This window comes from Mercenaria mercenaria, chromosome 8 (assembly GCF_021730395.1).
Source record: "Mercenaria mercenaria strain notata chromosome 8, MADL_Memer_1, whole genome shotgun sequence".
Taxonomy (NCBI): Eukaryota; Metazoa; Mollusca; class Bivalvia; order Venerida; family Veneridae; genus Mercenaria; species Mercenaria mercenaria.
In genome coordinates, this window is record NC_069368.1 from 31,936,665 (window position 1) to 31,956,116 (window position 19,452).

The following is a 19,452-nucleotide window of genomic DNA, read 5'->3' on the forward strand; positions in this document are numbered from 1 at the left end:
TTGTAGTTTCTCTTCGAGTTTCGAAGATATAAAGTGTTAAAGTAAGGGAAATATATTTTTAGGCGTAAAATTCTGTTTTGGATTACTTTCACATTGAAATTCATATACAATTTCATTTTGATGTTTGAAAGTTTGATTTATAGTTAATAGACTCATCTTCCGAATTGGAATCGGTAAGTATTTATATAAAAAACAACAACCATCAAACTGAATAACACTACATAAATAACGGATCTTAAAATTTCTGAAAGTGCAAAAAGATCGCTGACATCGAGACTCGTAACCGACTAGAGTATTCTTGTGCTAAAATTAAAAATATTTTTAGATAATATTACGTAATATTTTGCTGAGCAAACGTCGGTACATCACGGGTGACTTCCGCTGCAATTAACTCTTGGGGTGTCATAAAATTTTGGAAGTCTGGTCCTTCTGTTTGATTAACACTTCCCGTATTAAGGCATAAATTCCAAGCATCGATACACATTTGAAAATTGTTGTTTAGGGGAAATCCGCATGTATCACGCGTGACCTTCATGACCTAACACATTTAAAAATACTTAGATGTTAAATGGTTGTTATTTTTAGAGCGAGGAAAGTCTTGCGAACCGGCCAGTTGCAGGTAGTTTTCACAGTAATTTTCCATGACGTAGCGTCGTGCACATGTAGGAAAAAACCCCAGTGTCTATTTTTGCAAAGTACTCGATAAATTTAAATAGTAACCACATGATATTTTACGCAAATATTGATGACGAAATCCCATATTTTGTGTTAGTAAACATCCGGAATTCTTTTCTTTAGGAAAAGAATGAAAATAAAGCGATTATGAGATACGGGGATAGACGTTTCTGTTCAAATGGCCGATACTCGCTAATATACGTTTCTATCGGGTAATCGATAGACACGGGTCAATACGTTTCTGTTTGGTAATCAATAGATACGGTGATAAACGTATCGATGTGGGAAAGGGTTAATTATATGGAAGAATTTGAATGAAACTTAACACAGATCTTACCATAGAGAGGAAAGGGTCGCACAAGTTAGGTCACCTCCAAGGTCAGTGCCGCGAGAGTGGCATCAACACTGACCTGTCTCCACCTCCAAGGTCAATGTCGCAGAGAGTGGCATCAACACTGACCTGTCTCCACCTCCAAGGTCAGTGTCGCAGAGAGTGGCATCAACACTGACCTGTCTCCACCTCCAAGGTCAGTACCGCAGAGAGTGGCATCAACTGACCTGTCTCCATCTCCAAGGTCAGTGCCGCAGAGAGTGGCATCAACACTGACCTGTCTCCACTTCCAAGGTCAGTGTCACAGAGTGGCATCAACACTGACCTGTCTCCTCCTCCAAGGTCAGTGTCACAGGGAGTGGCATCAGACACTGACCTATCTCCACCATCAAGGTCAGTGTCACAGAGAGTGGCATCAAACACTGACCTATCTCCACCTTCAAGGTCAGTGTCACAGAGAGTGGCATTAAACACTGACCTATCTCCACCTTTAAGGTGTCAAAGAGAGTGGCATCAACACTGACCTGGTGTTGGATGTGACATTTCATTAAACACTGACCTATCTCCACCTTCAAGGTGTCAAAGAGAGTGGCATCAACACTGACCTGGTGTTGGATGTGACATTTCAGGTGCATGTGTATTTTTCAAAAAATGTATTAATTTCTTGTGACTGTGCCCCCTCAAGTTTTGTGCAACAAAAGTCAAGCTGCTTAGTTCTTATTGGTTGGCAGGATTTTGTCAGAGTGGGATTTTGTCCAATATTTGTTATTTACTGACACTGCTTTTCTACTGTGTGATAGCTACTAATACTCTTGTTTGGTAAAGTATACAATATAAAATAAATTTCTATTAGAAGACCCTTTGGAAGCATAGAATGCACCTTAGCAAGTAATGGCAGACTTTGTATGACCGAGTCAGTTCCCGAGAGGTAACCTTTCGTGTCCCCTAGCACCAGCTTAAGTGGAATTCTACTGAATATGTATTGATTGACACCATGGTCCCAACGGACCAGAAAATATAACAAACTAGAAGATGCTTTTGTAAAAAAGCGCATGTCTCCCCCCACTGCAAAGTCGTATATGCAAGAAGTCAATAGGGGAGAAGAGCCAAAATCAAAGAGACACTGATGGTTGGCTGCAATAGGGATCACCTATTTGGCATGTCCAATCATCCCACTAAGTTTCAGCATTCTGGGCCTAGTGGTTCTCAAAAAGTTATGAATTGGATACGGTTTTCCATGTTCGGGCTGCTGTGACCTTGACCTTTGATCAAGTGACCCCAAAATCATTTGGGTCATTTACTCTGCATGTCCAATTATCCTATTAAGTTTCAACATTCTGGGTCAAGTGGTTCTCAAGCTATTGATTGGAAAGAGTTTTCTATGTTCAGTCCCCTGTGACCTTGACCTTTGACGAAGTGACCCTCAAAAACAACAGGGGTCACCTACTCTGTTATTCCTATCTCCCTATGAAGTTTGAAGGTTCTAGATCAAATGGTTCTGAAGTTATAAACCAGAAATGGATTTCCATTTTCTGTCCACTGCGACCTTGACCTTTAACGGAGTGACCCCAAAATCAATAGGGGTCATCTCTGCATGACCAATCGTCCTATGAAGTTTCAACATTCTGGGTCATGTGGTTCTCAAGTTATTGATCGGAAATGGTTTTTCATATTCAGGCCCCAGTGACCTTGACCTTTAATAGTGGCCCCAAAATCAATAGGGGTCATCTACTCTGCATGACCAATCATCCTATGAAGTTTCAACATTCTGGGTCAAGTGGTTCTCAAGTTACTGACCGGAAATGGTTTTCCTTGTTTGGGCCCCTGTGACCTTGACCTTTAATGCAGTGACCCCAAAATTAATAGGGGTCATCTACTCTGCATGTCCAATCATCCTATGAAGTGTCAACAGTCTGGGTCAAGTGGTTCTCAAGTTACTGACCGGAAATGGTTTTCCATGTTCAGACCCCTGTGACCTTGAACTTTAACTGAGTGACCCCAAAATCAACAGGGGTCATCTACTCTGCATGTCCAATCATCCTATGAAGTTTCAACATTCTTGGTCAAGTGGTTCTCAAGTTATTGACCGAAAATGGTTTTCCTTGTTCGGGTCCCCGCGACCTTGACCTTTAACGCAGTGACCCCAAAATCAATAGGGGTAATCTACTCTGCATGACCAATCATCCTATGAAGTTTCAACATTCTGGGTCAAGTGGTTCTCAAGTTATTGATCGGAAATCGTTTTCCATGTTCAGACCCCTATGACCTTGACCTTTGACCCCCCAAAAAATAGGGATCGTCTACTCCATAAGTCCTGCCATCCTACTAAGTTTGAAGGTTCTAGGTCAAATGGTTCTCCAGTTATTGATCAGAACTGGTGTAATGTACAGACGGACGGACAGGGCAAATACAATACGTCTCCCCTAGAGGGGGGAGACATAATAAAACAGTGAAAATCATCCTTGATGTATACATATTTATTACATGAGACATTACAGTTAGACACCCTGATTACTAAAATGTTTATATTTAGGTAGACAACATGATGCAAAAGCACTAAGTTAACATACTACGTAGATAACAAAATCTAGAAAGACCTAGATAAGTGTGTGATAGCAAATAAGCAAACAAAATTTTACAAAATGTAATGTTTAAACCTGGAAAAGATGTACCCAAGTATGGTTTTGTTTACCCTTGTAAAAGAATGGGAATATAAAATGAGCCGTGCCATGACAAAACCAACATAGCGGGTTTGCGACCAGCATGGATCCAGACCAGCCTGCGCGTCCGCGCAGTCTGGTCAGGCTCCATGCTGTTCGCTTTTAAAGCCTATTGGAATTGGAGAAACTGTTAGCGAACAGCATGGATCCTGACCAGAATGCGCGGATGCGCAGGCTGGTCTGGATCCATGCTGGTCGCAAAGCCACTATGTTGGTTTTCTCATGGCACGGCTCAAATATATTTATATCGTACACTAATGACTAACTCTAATGATGAATCATGTTTATTAAACAAGCAGAGCTGAAGTCCGTTTCACATTGACCTACTCACAGGGACCTAGCAATATCTTAACTGTATATTTTGATCTATTATTTAACATGTAAAATATACTTGAATCGAAATAATGCTGGTGTATTCAAAATTATTGAGACAGTCCTGAGTTTTACCATAAACCTCTGCATCCATTTCAAATCAATTAAAACATGCATTTTCTGTGTTTTATTACTTTTTAATTATAAGCTTAATATGAAATTCAAAATTTCGAACATGCCAAAATAAAAAAAAGCAACTGCACAATTAAGGTAAACAAGTTGCACACAAAAAGACTTTTTAATAAGGCTTCGACTGAAAAATGTCAGTGCAGTTTTGTCTCATCCTTTTTTACAATTAAAATTTTTGAAAATTTAACGATAAAAAAGACAAAATATTCGAAACGTAACAGAAAGCTGATCAATATATATGTATGAAAAAAAAAACAACAGTAATAAATAATTATCAAAAACTTGTTCCCTTTTTTTAAATAATAAATCAATGATATCAAATAAAACATAGGTAAGTTTAAGGTCAGCATTAATGTTGATCATACATGTCTTTTTTTAGCTTTGAACTTCCTGAAAACAGACACCTGTGCCTGCATCAAATAATAAACTTCATCTAATTTAGTGTTGCAATACACAACTTAAATTGCATTTTATAACTACATATACTGTAACGAGTGTATTTCATGACAATTTCTGGAGCTATTTTTCCAGAATGATTTTTAATTCTTGCAAATCATTAAGATAACAGAGTCTACTAACGTGACCGGTCTATAATGTATGAGACATTTAAAAAAAAAAAAAACACATGCACATTACAAGACTGACACCTTAAGGTGGTTCTGCACATTCAGATTAAACTTTTTTTCTGCAATACAAAATTTTATTTAATCCAAATTTTTTGAACATCCCAATTGATATTTTACCAGACTGGTTTGAAAACAAAACAAAACTCAAACATACTTTTGTGATGGCAGTCTTTGGAAAAAACCAGTTTTTGTTGAAATTTGCAGAAGGAATTCTACAATGTATATTATTATTATAGTTATTATATTTATTTACTCATTAACACTTTTACTTATCTGATGCATATTTTATGTTTCTGTATATCGTACCAAATGTTTAATTCTAGGTTATCCAAATGAATTAACACCAAGACAAAACGTCTGGTGTAACAAATGTGCACAACTACCTTAATAATGAATATCTAACATTTTAATAGTTGAAGTTAGGATTGTATAGAATGAAGCTTACAGCTCCTGGGGATAGGATACAGAATATCAGTATACAGGTTACATGTAACATATATTACATTCGTCTTTACAATTGTTAATCTTTATACTGAAAGCATTTCTATGGATACAGATTTCTCACACCTGTATCACATTTCAGTGCGGACTGTTGCAGAAATTTCATGTTTTTCTTGTTGTTGATTTTTTTTGTATATTTGTGCACTTTCAGTTTAAATGTTTTGTTTTTTTCACTTTAAGGGACTGATTCTGGTATTCCCTTTTATGAATTCTTTGGAGGGACCTTGATAACCACCTGGAATACAAACAATAAATACTTGTTTAATATACAACTTTCTTCAAATTGAATAAAACTATGATCAACTAAATATTAATTTAAAACTTTAACCTTTACTATGTTAACTTTCTGAAATGGGTTGGTCTATCATTCAATTTGAGCAGTACCATTTATTATTCGAAGGGATGTTCACTGAAAGTTTACTGACTGAACAGTGAACAGTGCAGACCCATGATAAGCATGCGCAGTGTGCAGGCTGATCTTGGTCTGCACTAGTTGCAAAGGCAGAATCACTTGCCACCAGCAGGCTAAAGGTTAACCTAATATGAGCTTCTGAAGTAAAAGTTTTGAGCTGCAAGGATTTACGGTATGAATAGACCAGTTAAAATTGCCCCTGAATGATAGAAAAATAGTCCTTACATACATACCTAGGTAAAATAAATCAGAAAAAAAAGTGAAATTTGTAATCTAACAAAAAGGTTATTAGATCTATATCAATAAAATCTGTAAAAAGATCCTTTGGAAGCTAGAAATGCAACCAAGAAGAATAATAGCAGACTTGATTTGATTGAGTCTGTTCATGAATGAACAAAAAAAATGAAAAAACTTGTGAAAAAAAATAATGTTATATTTGCTATTGTTTCACATGTGTTACACAGTGTAGCTATGGCAAGGAAGATCCTCCGATAATAATGCATTCTCGCGGTACAATAAGCGTTCTTTGAAAGCAACGTTATATATGGAAAGTTCAGATATTTAGGCAAAAAGTTTCAGATGCTAATGTCTTAATTAGACAGTCCAAATTTCTGTAAATAAACAGGGTAAGTCTTAAATTCTATAAATGAACAAAGGACAGTCTTAAATTCTATAGAGAACCATCTTAAATCCTATCACCAGAAGAAACTTTAATTCTATTAATAAACAGATTACCATCTTAGACTGTTTTTTTTTTTAAAGGAGTCTAAAATTCTCTGTATAAACAGGGGACAGCCTTAAATTTTTTAAATAAACATAGGACATTCTTAAATTTTCGAAATAAACAGGGGACAGACTTAAATTTTCTAAATAAACGGAGGACAATCTCAAATTTTACACTTACATGTTTAACTTCTGTGTAGGCCTCAAGTCCGTATTCTCCCAGTTCTCTTCCATTACCGGACATGTTGTAACCACCAAATGGAGCACAACTATCAAACACATCGTAACAATTCACCCTGAAATAAACACAAGAATCTAAGCGTTCATTTCTCAGAATATTTCAGAAGTTCTTACTCACAAATAAAGACCCATGGTGCAATGCTTGAGTCAATCCACAAAATGAAATCCCAGTGAACAAAATAAATCTACATTCATTTTATATTCAAAAGTTCAAATCAACAAATTCATATGGTCACAAAATAAAGATTTAGGCCAAAAACTTGAAAATAAATGATTTCACAGAATTTTTTAGTGTATGACCTAGCGTTAATTCTTACCAGACAGTTCCTGCTCTAACACTGTTTGCAACTTGTAGAGCTGTGTTGAGATCATTTGTTACGACTGCAGCAGCAAGTCCGTACTTGTTAATATTACTGCGCTCAATGACCTCATCAATTGTCTTGAATTTCATTAACTGTTGGACAGGTCCGAAAATCTAAAATCAAGAAAATGTAAAGCTGATAATCATTTTTGTATTTTCTAATTATTATTATAGCTTAACAAGTCGAAACGTCAAATCATCAACCAGAGATTTTCAAACTTTTGACTCACTTATTGTTTAATATGTCAGGTTACATACTACCATTATTACAGCGCAAAACTTAATTTCATTAGAAGGTTAATAACTGATCTATAACCTTTACTTATATTCATTTGGTTATTTATAATGCTTATGTACTAAGTCCACATTATGCAGAAATGTGACCTACTGTTTGATATACCAAATCTGTAAATTTCAGCTTTTTTGCAAGGTCCTTCTGAATGGAACTTTAGGAACTTTTTAAATATCACTGGTATCTTTAATAATTGAAGTTTTGGCAAAAAATATTTTTGTGGAACAATTCTGTCCCATAATTTTGAACAAGAGCAGTTTGTAAAACGTGTATACCCCTGACAATGGCCTGTCCCATTTTCAGTACTGAGATCACTAAGACCTTGCCCTTTAACCAACTGACACCCAACACAATAAGGTTTATCTACAGAGCACAGGTAATAATCAAGTTTGACAACTGTAGGCCAAAGTGTTCTTTAGTATTTAAACCTATAACTAGAGCTGCTTTTGAGAAAAGCGCATGTCTCCCATAACTGCCTAATCATCTAGACTGGCTTTTTTCTCCATTATGCATCTGAGTCAACCTTACACCAAGACCTGTATCACTGGCATCAGTATTTTCGGTAATTCAAGGGCCATAATTTTGTAGTGCCGATTTGGCTAGTTATCGAACTTGGCTAAGGACTTATTGGCAAACACATTTTGTTCAAGTTTGGTGAAGATTGGATGAGAAATGTTCCACTGAGAGCGCAGACAAGATTTGTGACAGACAGACACAAGGACAAACACACACACACAGACAGGGGTAAATCAATATGTCTTCCACCACAATGGTGTGGGAGACATAAATATCCAGAAAGATTCATAACAAATTACCAGATAGATCTAAAATTCCTCAATTTGATTGCCAGTTAAACAAAATGAAGTTCAGACTCTATATATTCTGTGATTAACATTATGGTTGAAACCCGGACTGGTGAAAGAGAATTATGATGTCAATTATGACGTCAAATTGTCGCATGACGTCCAGTGCATTGTTACTCGGTTAAATGAAGCCCAGCATAATTCTTATCCAAATAATTCAAGGAACATGTAAGAATGAAACAATCATGATCTTCTTGTGGTTGGTTGTCTAATTTACCATGGTCCATTGTTCAGATGCTTAGATATTTAACCACTGTGGCTAACATCCTAGCAGTTCAATTCCTGCCCACTTGATTATTTGTTAAGCATGAATATGACTGGAATTTACAAACCTTACCTGTTTTCATACATAAATCTAAAACTAACCACTGACAATATGTTGTTGTTTTTTTTGTTTTTTTTTTAAAATGCATTATTACCTTTGGCTTTCATCAAAATGGTACTGTTTTATTTCTAAGTTGAAATCAACAAAAAATCCTGTTACAGAAATAGTAGATCAATCATTATATCATTTCTGTTTTAACCTAAACTATACATACCTCTTCTCTGGCAATGGTCATGTTGTCACTGACATCTTTAAATACAGTTGGCTCAATAAAATATCCCTTGTCCCCAGCACGTTTACCCCCAGCCATCAAGGTGGCACCCTCTTGCTTACCACTATTAATCAGTGCCAATATCTTGTTCATCTGTTCCTCATCAATCTAATTCAATAAATGTAGAGTAGGTAATATTCTCAATAATTTAGTTTTTACTAATATGTTTTATCTCCAACAGTATATCAAGTTACCAAATGTGAATTCTTGACAACACAAATTGTGGACTGAACTGGAAACCGTCACACTCTTTCTTTATTTAATAAGAGTTACAACATTTTTCTATTAAACCCCAAAAATATAATTGTTGTCTAAAACTATCAAGCTGCAAAATAAACGTGATGTGAAAAATTACAACATCTAAATCAGTTTGTGCAATTGGAACTATACAGGTTTTTTTCAACTGTAAATTCTGAGGTTTTGGCAGAAACTACTATTTAGTGGGGGATATGATTTTGTGAATTCCAACATTCAACAATAAAATGAACAGGAATTTTCTTCATTTGTTGGGATTTAATTTTGTGGACTGACTTAACTATGAAATCACAGAATACGTGCTTCTTTCCAAAATGGTTGTTCAAAAACAAATTAACAAAACTAAATCATTGAAATGGTGTAGGAGGTTGTAAAACTTTCATAAATGAAAGGATTAAAGGGTGTCTAGATTTTTAAAATATCCATCTTACCCTAGTAGAACAACCCTACCTGTGGTCCTTGCTCATTCTTGGAATCGAAGGGGTTCCCAACTGATCTTTTCAATGCTCTTTCCATGCTCTTCTCAACAAACTTATCGTAGATGCTCTCATGGATGTATGTCCTTGACCCTGCAGTGCAGCACTGTCCCATGTTGAAAAACAGTCCGAAATGGGCCTGCTCTACAGCCATGTCAACTGTAAGTAAAAAATGCTTGTATTACAAAGCTGGACAATAGTCTTTCACCTTGATCATTTTTGTTTTTACTTTTACATCTTTTGATGGTGGAAAAGACCCCAGGGTCCCCTCTATGCATTGTTGCCGGCATGAGTGGCACCTGGGTAGAACCTACAACCATTTGTAAGCTGGATGGCTTCCTTACATGAAAAATTCTACACCCAAAGTGAAGTTTGAAACCAACACTCGATCAGGTGCCAGGCAAGTGTTTCAAAATCATCAACTTTAACAATTTTGCTATGGAGGCCTCTACACCACAACAAGGAAGTTATTATAGTATAGTATTAAAGATGTGTGCACAGAAAAAGAATTACAATCCAACTATTTTTAATGAAGTTATAACTGCTAAATGTTTTTCATAGTCTACATGTGGTATGGCAGGTAGAAAATTTTACCCTGACCACCTTGTTAAAAACCCTGAAGGCACTTGATAATAGATTGAATGCCTAAAAACAACAATATATTATAATAAATTGTAAACAGTTGGGATACTTTCTTTTCTAAAAGCATAATCAAGCCATCTGCTGAAACAAAAACAGTTTCGAAGCTTTTTACTGGTGTACTGAACGTCCCAGGTCTCTGTTCATGTGAGCTTACTGGTAATCATCACAAAGGGAGGTAAACATTATCTACTTGGAAATCAAATTTACATGACAACAACATATTTCATCATTGTTTAGGTCAGGTACAAGGTACTAATTTTGTATTCTGGTACCACCAACCCTCAACCCCTCCTGCCCACACAGATACCCAGATACCTGGGCACTCCTCCTAACCCTTGTTTACACTATATGGCTTCCTTATATCATTCTAAAACTTTTGGACATCTTTCAGATGTGTAGCCACAAATTGATGAGACAGAATAGTGATCAGGAAATTCATTAGACTGTCTACCATTATACCTTCATTTAAGGTAATCATATCATTCGTATATCAAAACAGGTCCCCTGGTTTAATCTTTACCTTGCTAAATTTCTAAAATGGACTGGACTATCATTGAACCGGCCAAATCCCATAATGGGTTCCAGAGTTATGGCCCCCGAAAGGGCCAAAATTAGCTATTTTGACCTTGTCTGCACGATTGCAGCTTCATTTATGATTTGATTTTAACCAAACTTGCACACAACTTGTATCACCACAAGATCTTGTTTCCTTTCTTCAAATCGCCAGATTCCGTCTTGGGTTCCAGAATTATGGCCCCTTAAAGGTCCAAAATTGGCTATTTTGGCTTTTGCAGCCATATAGAGACTTCATTTATGGTTTTATTTGATACAAACTTCCAAAACATCTTCAACAACAATAAATCTTGGATTCCATGACAAATCAGATCCAATCATATGTTCCAGAGTTATTTTATATCTGATTACCTCCCCTGATTGTAATCAAAATGGATTTATATCAGTAAGTACTTACAGGACTTATTTGAAATTTCATTATTGTTATTAGTTGGACTGAGACAATCAGGGTAGATAATTATGGACTGATTTTATATCAAATTACCTCCCTTTATTTCAAATTTAAATTGTTATATCTCCATAACTTATGAAGATACTGATCTGAAATTTCATTTATGTCAACAGATTTATTTGGCAGATCCTTCTTTTGTCCACTTACAATATTTTTTTTTTTTTTAATTACTTCCCTTTTACGTTACTATAAATAGCTTATTTTAGTAACTTCTTTATTATTGGCCGTAGGGAAAACACGAGACCAGTTTTCTGTGGTACAACATGGATGGTACCTCCAAATTTTAGGTGTATTTTAACATATCTATACCTTGTAAGATTTTTTTTCTTTTTGGTCTAATTCCTTCCCTTTGTTGTTCCTGTCCTTTGGACTTAGATATTTTTTCTGAGGACCTTCTTGTCCTCAAGTGCAATGATAACAGGTGAGCGATATAGGGCCATCATGGCCCTCTTGTTTTTTTAAGGTTTAGGCCTCTGCATCCTTGACCTTTGATGAAGTGACCCAAAATTCAATAGGGGTCATCCGCTCTGCATGTCCAATCATCATATGAAGTTTCAACATCCTGTGTCAAGTGGTTCTCAAATTATTGATCGGAAATGGTTTTCAATGTTTAGGCCCCTATGACCTTGACCTTTGATGGAGTAACCCCGAATTCAATAGGGGTCATCCGCTCTGAATTTCTAATTATTGCATGAAGTTTCAACATCCTGGGTGAAGTGGTTCTCAAGCTATTGGTTGGAAATAGTTTTCTATATTCAGGGTCCTGTGACCTTGACCTTCGATGGAGTAGCCTGCAAAACAATAGGGGTTGTCTACACCATAAGCCCTGCCACCCTATGAAGTTTGAAGGTTCTAAGTGAAATGGTTCTCCACTTATTGATCGGAAAAGAAGTGTGACGTACGGACGGGCAGGGCAAAAACAATATGTCTCCCCCATGGGGGGGGGAGACATAATTAATATCGATAATATCTTAATATATTCAAAATTAGATTTATTAATTTCTGTTCATATCTTTCTCTTTTCTATGTAATTGTTAATTATCATCAAGTACAAATACTGAAACTGCCGGAAAGAAAACTTGATACAATATAATACTAAACAATTACGTTTGAAGTGTCACACAAGGTCATATTTATGATTATTATACACTGTGCTCAAATACATGTAATCAGGAAGAAAATGTTTGTCCCATTTCTATGTCATTTCAAGGTTGAATTTAATGATAATATCTATTTTGTCCTTTTCCTATACTATGTATTTATGCAAAAATAGCTTTTAGTATCTATAGTAAGATTTTAATGTTCGAGAGTTAATATTTGACCAGTCTGCCGATCAGGGAAATCAGTAAAATTTCCCTTGCCTTCCCTTGCCTTATTTAGGTAAGTCTCGGTGATATATGACCATTTTGTGTCGATTCGCCGTAAAACCCAACTCACTCACTCACTTATTTAGGTAAGAACCACTATCATACTGAATAACACTACCTAAAGGAACGTACTATTATTAAAAGTACAAATACATTGCTGACCTCCAAACTGAACCAAATAAAGTGTCAAGGTTGCAGCAGGTGATAAAATTTATAGAGTTATTTACATAACAGTTACTGTGACTTATGCAAATTAGTGTTTAGTATGATCAAATATTCATCCAGTTTTTGGATGTTACATGAATTAAAATTTTAAAGGGGCCTACCTCCTGATTTCTGTCCAATTTTTACATTTGTTTAGTAAAAAATGGCAAAAAATAAGTAAATAACAAACAAAGTAAATTACAGTGTTCTAGGAAATATTCATTTATAGATAACTTGAATGTGTAGTCTAGCTGTTAGATATGCAGAAAAAAACATTTTATTAAGCTTTTAACATAGTAGATAACTGATATTTAACCTTTAGCCTGCTGGCGGCAAGTGATTCTGCCTTTGCATCCAGTGCAGAATAATATCAGTCTGCACATCCATGCAGGCTGATCATGGTCTGCACTGTTCGCTGTTCAGTCAGTCAGTAAATTTTCAGTAAACACCCCTTGAAAAAATAAGTGGTGTTGCCCAAACTGAAAGATGGGCCAGTTCATTTTAGAAATTAAGCAGGTTAAAGGTTAAAAAAAATGTATTTTGGTGTAGCTTATGTATAACTGAATGTACATCTCAAGGTAGACCCCCTGGGGCACTTACTTATAATTTCACCTCTAAACTTAAACCTTTGATATTATGAAATATGTAATGAGGAATGCCCCTTTAAATATTAAACCAGATAATCTGTCAAATTTGCACAAACAGAAAACATTTCAAGGGCAGAAGATTTGCAACAATAATCATGTTCACTGCATGTTTTCATGTAATAAAAACTAAGTAATTTGTGTGTGAATGTGAAGGGAAGGAGTGTCACAGTATGTGCCCCTCTCCCGACATACACCTGCCAGGCATGCATTTCATGTGACCTTAAAATCCATCTAAATATCTTATTTGTAATCTTAAAAAAAAAAAACTTTGTTTCCGGTATCCTAATCTACCCTAAATTTTTGGCCCGACCCTAAATGTTTTTATGGCCTTGGTGAATATTTTATTCAACTTTATGCTTTAAACATGGCCAGTGATGTTAGAAATCAACTCCGAAAAGTCTCCCTTAATAAAAAAAAATTCCCCCTAAAAAATTTTTTTCCAACCTACCTACCCTTATGGTTAATTAGAACAGCTTACAACTGCTTTATTTTATTTTACAAATTATGATATTATTATTATTATACCAGATTTATATAGCCCCCTTTAATGATAAACACGTTCAAAGGAGCTTTACATATAGCAAACGCAGCCACACAGGGCGCGAAATTCATCCTCTACTAGTACAGACACAGAGCAATCTGACCAGAGGGACGGAGTGAGATCCTGTCCGGCTAACTTAGCTAGCTCTTTGCAAATAGTCAGTCTGGTTCTTTAACGTGCCCGTTGTATAGCACTGATACACGCGAAGCCGTCTTTCCTGGGAAGAACAGTACAGGCCTCTTAGTCAGGTGGGAGACACTCAAGAGCATCTCAGAAATTTCCAGTTCCTGGACCGGGATTCTAACCCCGGACCTCTGGATTGGCAGTCAAGCGTGTTACCACTAGACCACCGGCCCACCTATAAAATTTACCGCTATAAACTATCTGAAATATTATGATATTCAAGATTATGAACTTTTTGACATAATACTAACCCACTATGAACAATTTAACATATTACAAATACAGTATCTGATATAATATTAACACTACGAAAGTTAGTACCTTTTTGGTATGCACCCTTCTTAACAGTTAATAGTACTGTCCAAATTGAAGATGGACAAGTAAATTATAGAAATTTAGTAGGGTAAGGGTTAAACAAGAGGCATACATGTGATAAGTTCAGAATCCCAAAACTGGAGGTTTGCCATTTTTCAGCTGGAGTTGGGGTTTCAAAACTGGAGGTTTTTTATTGACATAAATTAAGCGCGCGGACACATAACTTTGAGACAAAATCCAACATTTTAGGCCATACAATAACGCATAAGTCTACCCCAGTAGAAACAATCCTCATAACTCTTGATATGAATTTTAATGTATTTAGAGTTATGCCACCTTTTTACTTACATTTTTTGGTTAGTTTTAAATAATATTCAATATATCTCTGTTACATTCAAAGCTACTGACTACAGGTACTATGCCCCGTTTACTGGCAAAGCTTTAACTCAGAGCCAATCACTGTGAAAAGTTGAGCACTCCCTCTTGTTCTAACTTTAAACTTTCTTAACAGATTAAATTTGTTGAAACAAAGTCTCACTTTAGGTCTGAAATGGTGGTGAACATGCATTAACATTATTCTACTCCAGGACTGGAAAAAAAACAACGAAGCTCTACATTAATCAGAACACAACTCATAAATTATGTAAACTCCTTACCCCACCCACTTTTTTGATCATTAATGATTTTGTTATGCAAAACAAAAAACAGAAATGCATCAACATGTATTTACCCTTACCAAAATAATGTAGATTGATGTTATCAAATAAATGAGTGTATGTTTTCATCCAATTTTCAATAAAATAAGATCGATTTTTGGAGCAAATTAATTTGGTAAACATTGGAAGACAAGAGATCACAGAGTGATCTTGGCGCCCACCAATGTGCCATTTTTGAGTGTTCCAAATTTCAAGACTTAATGACTAGCTCAAGGTCAAATTTCATTTCCATACACAACACTGTGCATGTGGTCCAAATTCGAAAGCTGTAGCTTGAGAAATGTGAAAGTAGGTCACTAGATCAATTTCAAGGACAAAGTTCTTTGTACACAAAACTATGCATGTGCTTCAAGTTTGAAGGCTGTAGTTTGAAAAATTTGAAAGTAGGTCACTAGGTCAATCTTAAGGTCAAAGTTTATTTCGGTACACAAAACTATGCAAGTGGTCCAAATTTGAAGGCTGTAGCTTGAGAAATGTGAAAGTAGGTAACTAGGCCAAAATCAAGGTCAAATTACACTTCAGAACACAAACCTATGCACGTGGTCCAAATTTAAAGCCTGTACCTTCTAAAATGTGAAAGTAGGTCACTAGGTCAATGTCAAGGTCAAAGTTTGCTTCGGTACACAATCCTATGCATGTGGTCTAAATTTGAAGCCTGTAGCTACAGAAATGTGAAAGTAGGTCACCAGGTCAAAAACAAGGTCAAATTTTATTTCGGAACACAGAACTATGCATGTGGTCCAAATTTGAAGCCTGTACCTTCAAAAATGTGAAAGTAGGTCACTAGGTCAATGTAAAGGTCAAAGTTTGTTTCGGTACACAAAACTATGCAGGTGGTCCAAATTTGAAGGCTGTAGCTTGAGAAATGTGAAAGTAGGTCACCAGGTCAATGTAAAGGTCAAATTTCATTTCAGAACACAAAACTATGCATGTGGTCCAAATTTGAAGGCTGTAGCTACATAAATGTGGAAGTAGGTCACTAGGTCAAAATCAAGGTCAACTCATGTCAAGGTTCATCTTGCCACTCAAAACCATACATGTGGTCCAAATCTGAATGTTGTAGGTTATTGACAAGAAGATTTTCAAAGTTTTTTCCCTATATAAGTCTATGTAAACCATGTGACCCCCGGGGCGGTGCCATATTTGACCCTAGGGGGATAATTTGAACAATCTTAGTAGAAGACCACTAGATGATGTCACATATAAAATATCAAAGCCCTAGGCCCTGTGGTTTTGAACAAGAGGTTTTTCAAAGTTTTTCCCTATACAAGTCTATATAAACCATGTGACCCCCGGGGCGGGGCCATATTAGACCCCAGGGAAATAATTTGAATCATCTTGGTAGAGGACCACTAGATGATGCTTCATATCAAATATTAAAGCCCTAGGCTCTGTGGTTTTGGACAAGAAGATTTTCAAAGTTTTTCCCTATATAAATCTATGTAAATTATAGAAATAAACAAAGGGCCATAACTCATTCAAAAATTGTTGAACCAGTCTGATTTTCAGGGGGACATAACTAGGGTACCAATACATCATTCTGACAAAGTTTGGTCAAAATCCCCCTGGTAGTTTCTGAGGAGATGCGATAACGAGAAATTGTTAACGGAAGGACGGACGGACGGAATGACGGACGGACGGACGGAAGGACGACAGACCACGGACGCAGAGTGATTTGAATAGCCCACCATCTGATGATGGTGGGCTAAAAATGGGGTAACTGCATAAGGGGAAGTAACATTCATGTTCTAAAAATAGTAATGGGTTGGTTTTTCCAACAATTATTTATGCGATTTTATTACTGAACAAAACTTTTCTTCGAATAATCAAAAAATTATTTCAGCTAGGAATTATTTCTTCTGACTGGGAGTTTTTTTGCTTCATATTGGTAAAAAAATGGAGCCTAATTGGCAAAGGCCCTGCTTGTCTAATCCCTTATCAAAACAAACAATCATGTTATCAAAATTCACCTGTGAAAAACAACTCCAGCTAGCCAGCAACCTCCGGCTACATGTGTGTCAAACGAGTGTATATCAAAATCCCCTTGATCAAAATCCCCTCCACTGAAAAATGACTGGATGTTACAAAATCCCCTTCATACTTTTGTAGGGGGTATCATAATCCCCTCTGTGATTTTCATTATAGATATATAGATATCAGTGCTCCAAATTATATTATGTTTGCTAAAGGCATTGTATTTACGTGTTTTATGCAATAGACTTTTAAATCGTATATAGATGTATTTGAACTTAATGAAATAAGTAAAAATCACAGAGGGGATTATGATACCCCCTGCAAAAGTATGAAGGGGATTTTGTAACATGTATAATACACAACAGTCCGTGACACTTTGATTTACTATGTAAACATATTTGGCACTCCTCAGTAATTACCAACCCAGTCATAATATTGATTTTTTTTTTTTTTTTTGAAAAGTAGGAGAATTATGGTTTTGGTCGGGAGACGGGAAGCAAGGTGAAAAAATCGGGATTTTGACCCGCCCGCGCGGGAGATCACATGTATGCAAGAGGGTCATGATGACCCTGGATCGCTCACCTGAGTAATATGAGTTACATGTTTCAAATATCAAACTGATGCTAAAATATTAAGAAAGTAGGTCAGTTAAGGTCACAATCATGGTCACTGAAAGTCAGTTTTAAAATCGGTGTGCATAACTGTACATGTCATCCAAATTTCAAGGCTGTATCTTAACAAGAGCTGTCGGATGACAGCGCGCTCGACTATTCGAAGAATTGATTGAAGAATGGGGTCAAAATATTCCATAGATTTTTCAGACTAAACAAAAAATGGATAAACAAAAATGGTCGTTTTGTGGATTTCGATTAGTCTTGCACTAAATGGCAATGGTGACCATGATGGCAAATATGTTAAGTTATAGTAGGCAAAACATGACTTATAGAAAATTTTAACTTTTCTCCAAGTCCAAAAGGGCCATAATTTCAGTCAAATAGTTGACAGAGTTATGTACTCTTGCCTACAGATGAAATCATGTTGATTAAACAGTGTTTAAAGTTTCAAAGCCACAGTTCAATAGTTTTGGAAAAACGCTGACTTGTAAGAAAACTGAACAAATTTGAAAGGTCCAAAAAGGGCCATAATCAGTCAAAATAGTTGTCAGAGTTAGTACTCTTGCCTAAAATGGAAATCATAATGATAAACCAGTGGTTTAAGTTTAAAGGCATATGTCAAATGTCTTGACAAACATGGACTTATACAAAACAGAACCAGTTTCCAAGTTCAAAAAGGGCCATAATTCAGCCAAAAAAGAGGAGAGAGTTACGTACTCTTGCCTATTGATAGAGACTATTATACTGAACAAGATATAAAAGTTTCAAAGCCATATGTCAAACACTTTACACAAAATATAAACTGGTACAAAAATCTTAACCAAGATTTCTAAGTCAAAAGGGGCCATAATTCAGTCAAAATGCTTGATGGAGTTATGTACTCTTGCCTACAACTGGATATTGTGATGGTAAACAAGTGTTGAAAGTTTCAAAGCTTTATCTCAAAAGACTTTGTCAAAATGTGGACTGGTACGAAAAACTTAACCAAGATTTCTAAGTCAAAAAGGGGCCATAATTCAGTCAAAATGCTTGATGGAGTTATGTACTCTTGCCTACAACTGGACATGGTGATGGTAAACAAGTGTTGAAAGTTTCAAAGCTTTATCTCAAAAGACTTTGTCAAAATATGAACTGGTACGAAAAACTTAACCAAGATTTCTAAGTCAAAAGGGGCCATAATTCAGTCAAAATGCTTGACAGAGTTATGTACTCTTGCCTATAACTGGACATGGTGATGGTAAACAAGTGTTGAAAGTTTCAAAGCTTTATCTCAAAAGACTTTGTCAAAATATGAACTGGTACGAAAAACTTAACCAAGATTTCTAAGTCAAAAGGGGCCATAATTCAGTCAAAATGCTTGACAGAGTTATGTACTCTTGCCTATAACTGGACATGGTGATGGTAAACAAGTGTTGAAAGTTTCAAAGCTTTATCTCAAAAGACTTTGTCAAAATGTGGACTGGTACGAAAAACTTAACCAGGGTGTGACGCCGACGCCGACGCCGTGGTGAGTAGGATAGCTCTACTTATTCTTCGAATAGTTGAGCTAAAAAACAAGAAAGTAGGTCACAGTCAGGTGACCCCTAATCACTTGGGGTCATAAGGTAATTATAACTTAACAGTCTAGGAAATATGATCTGATAATTTTTGAAG

At 36.0% G+C, this 19,452-nt stretch overlaps 1 protein-coding gene across 1 annotated transcript in view; it reads right to left on the minus strand.

Annotated features, from left to right (window-relative positions):
- Positions 1-3,467: 3,467 nt before the first annotated feature.
- Positions 3,468-19,452, minus strand: part of LOC123566639 (aldehyde dehydrogenase, mitochondrial-like) — a 61,713-nt gene continuing 45,728 nt past the window's right edge. Inside the window, exons 9-13 of the mRNA XM_045360926.2 lie at positions 9,547-9,731; positions 8,785-8,949; positions 7,047-7,204; positions 6,671-6,785; positions 3,468-5,589 (exon numbers count right to left, since the gene is read on the minus strand). Of these exons, the coding sequence (XP_045216861.2) occupies positions 5,557-5,589; positions 6,671-6,785; positions 7,047-7,204; positions 8,785-8,949; positions 9,547-9,731 (656 nt within the window). The 3' untranslated portion in view covers positions 3,468-5,556. The remainder of the gene's footprint in view (positions 5,590-6,670; positions 6,786-7,046; positions 7,205-8,784; positions 8,950-9,546; positions 9,732-19,452) is intronic.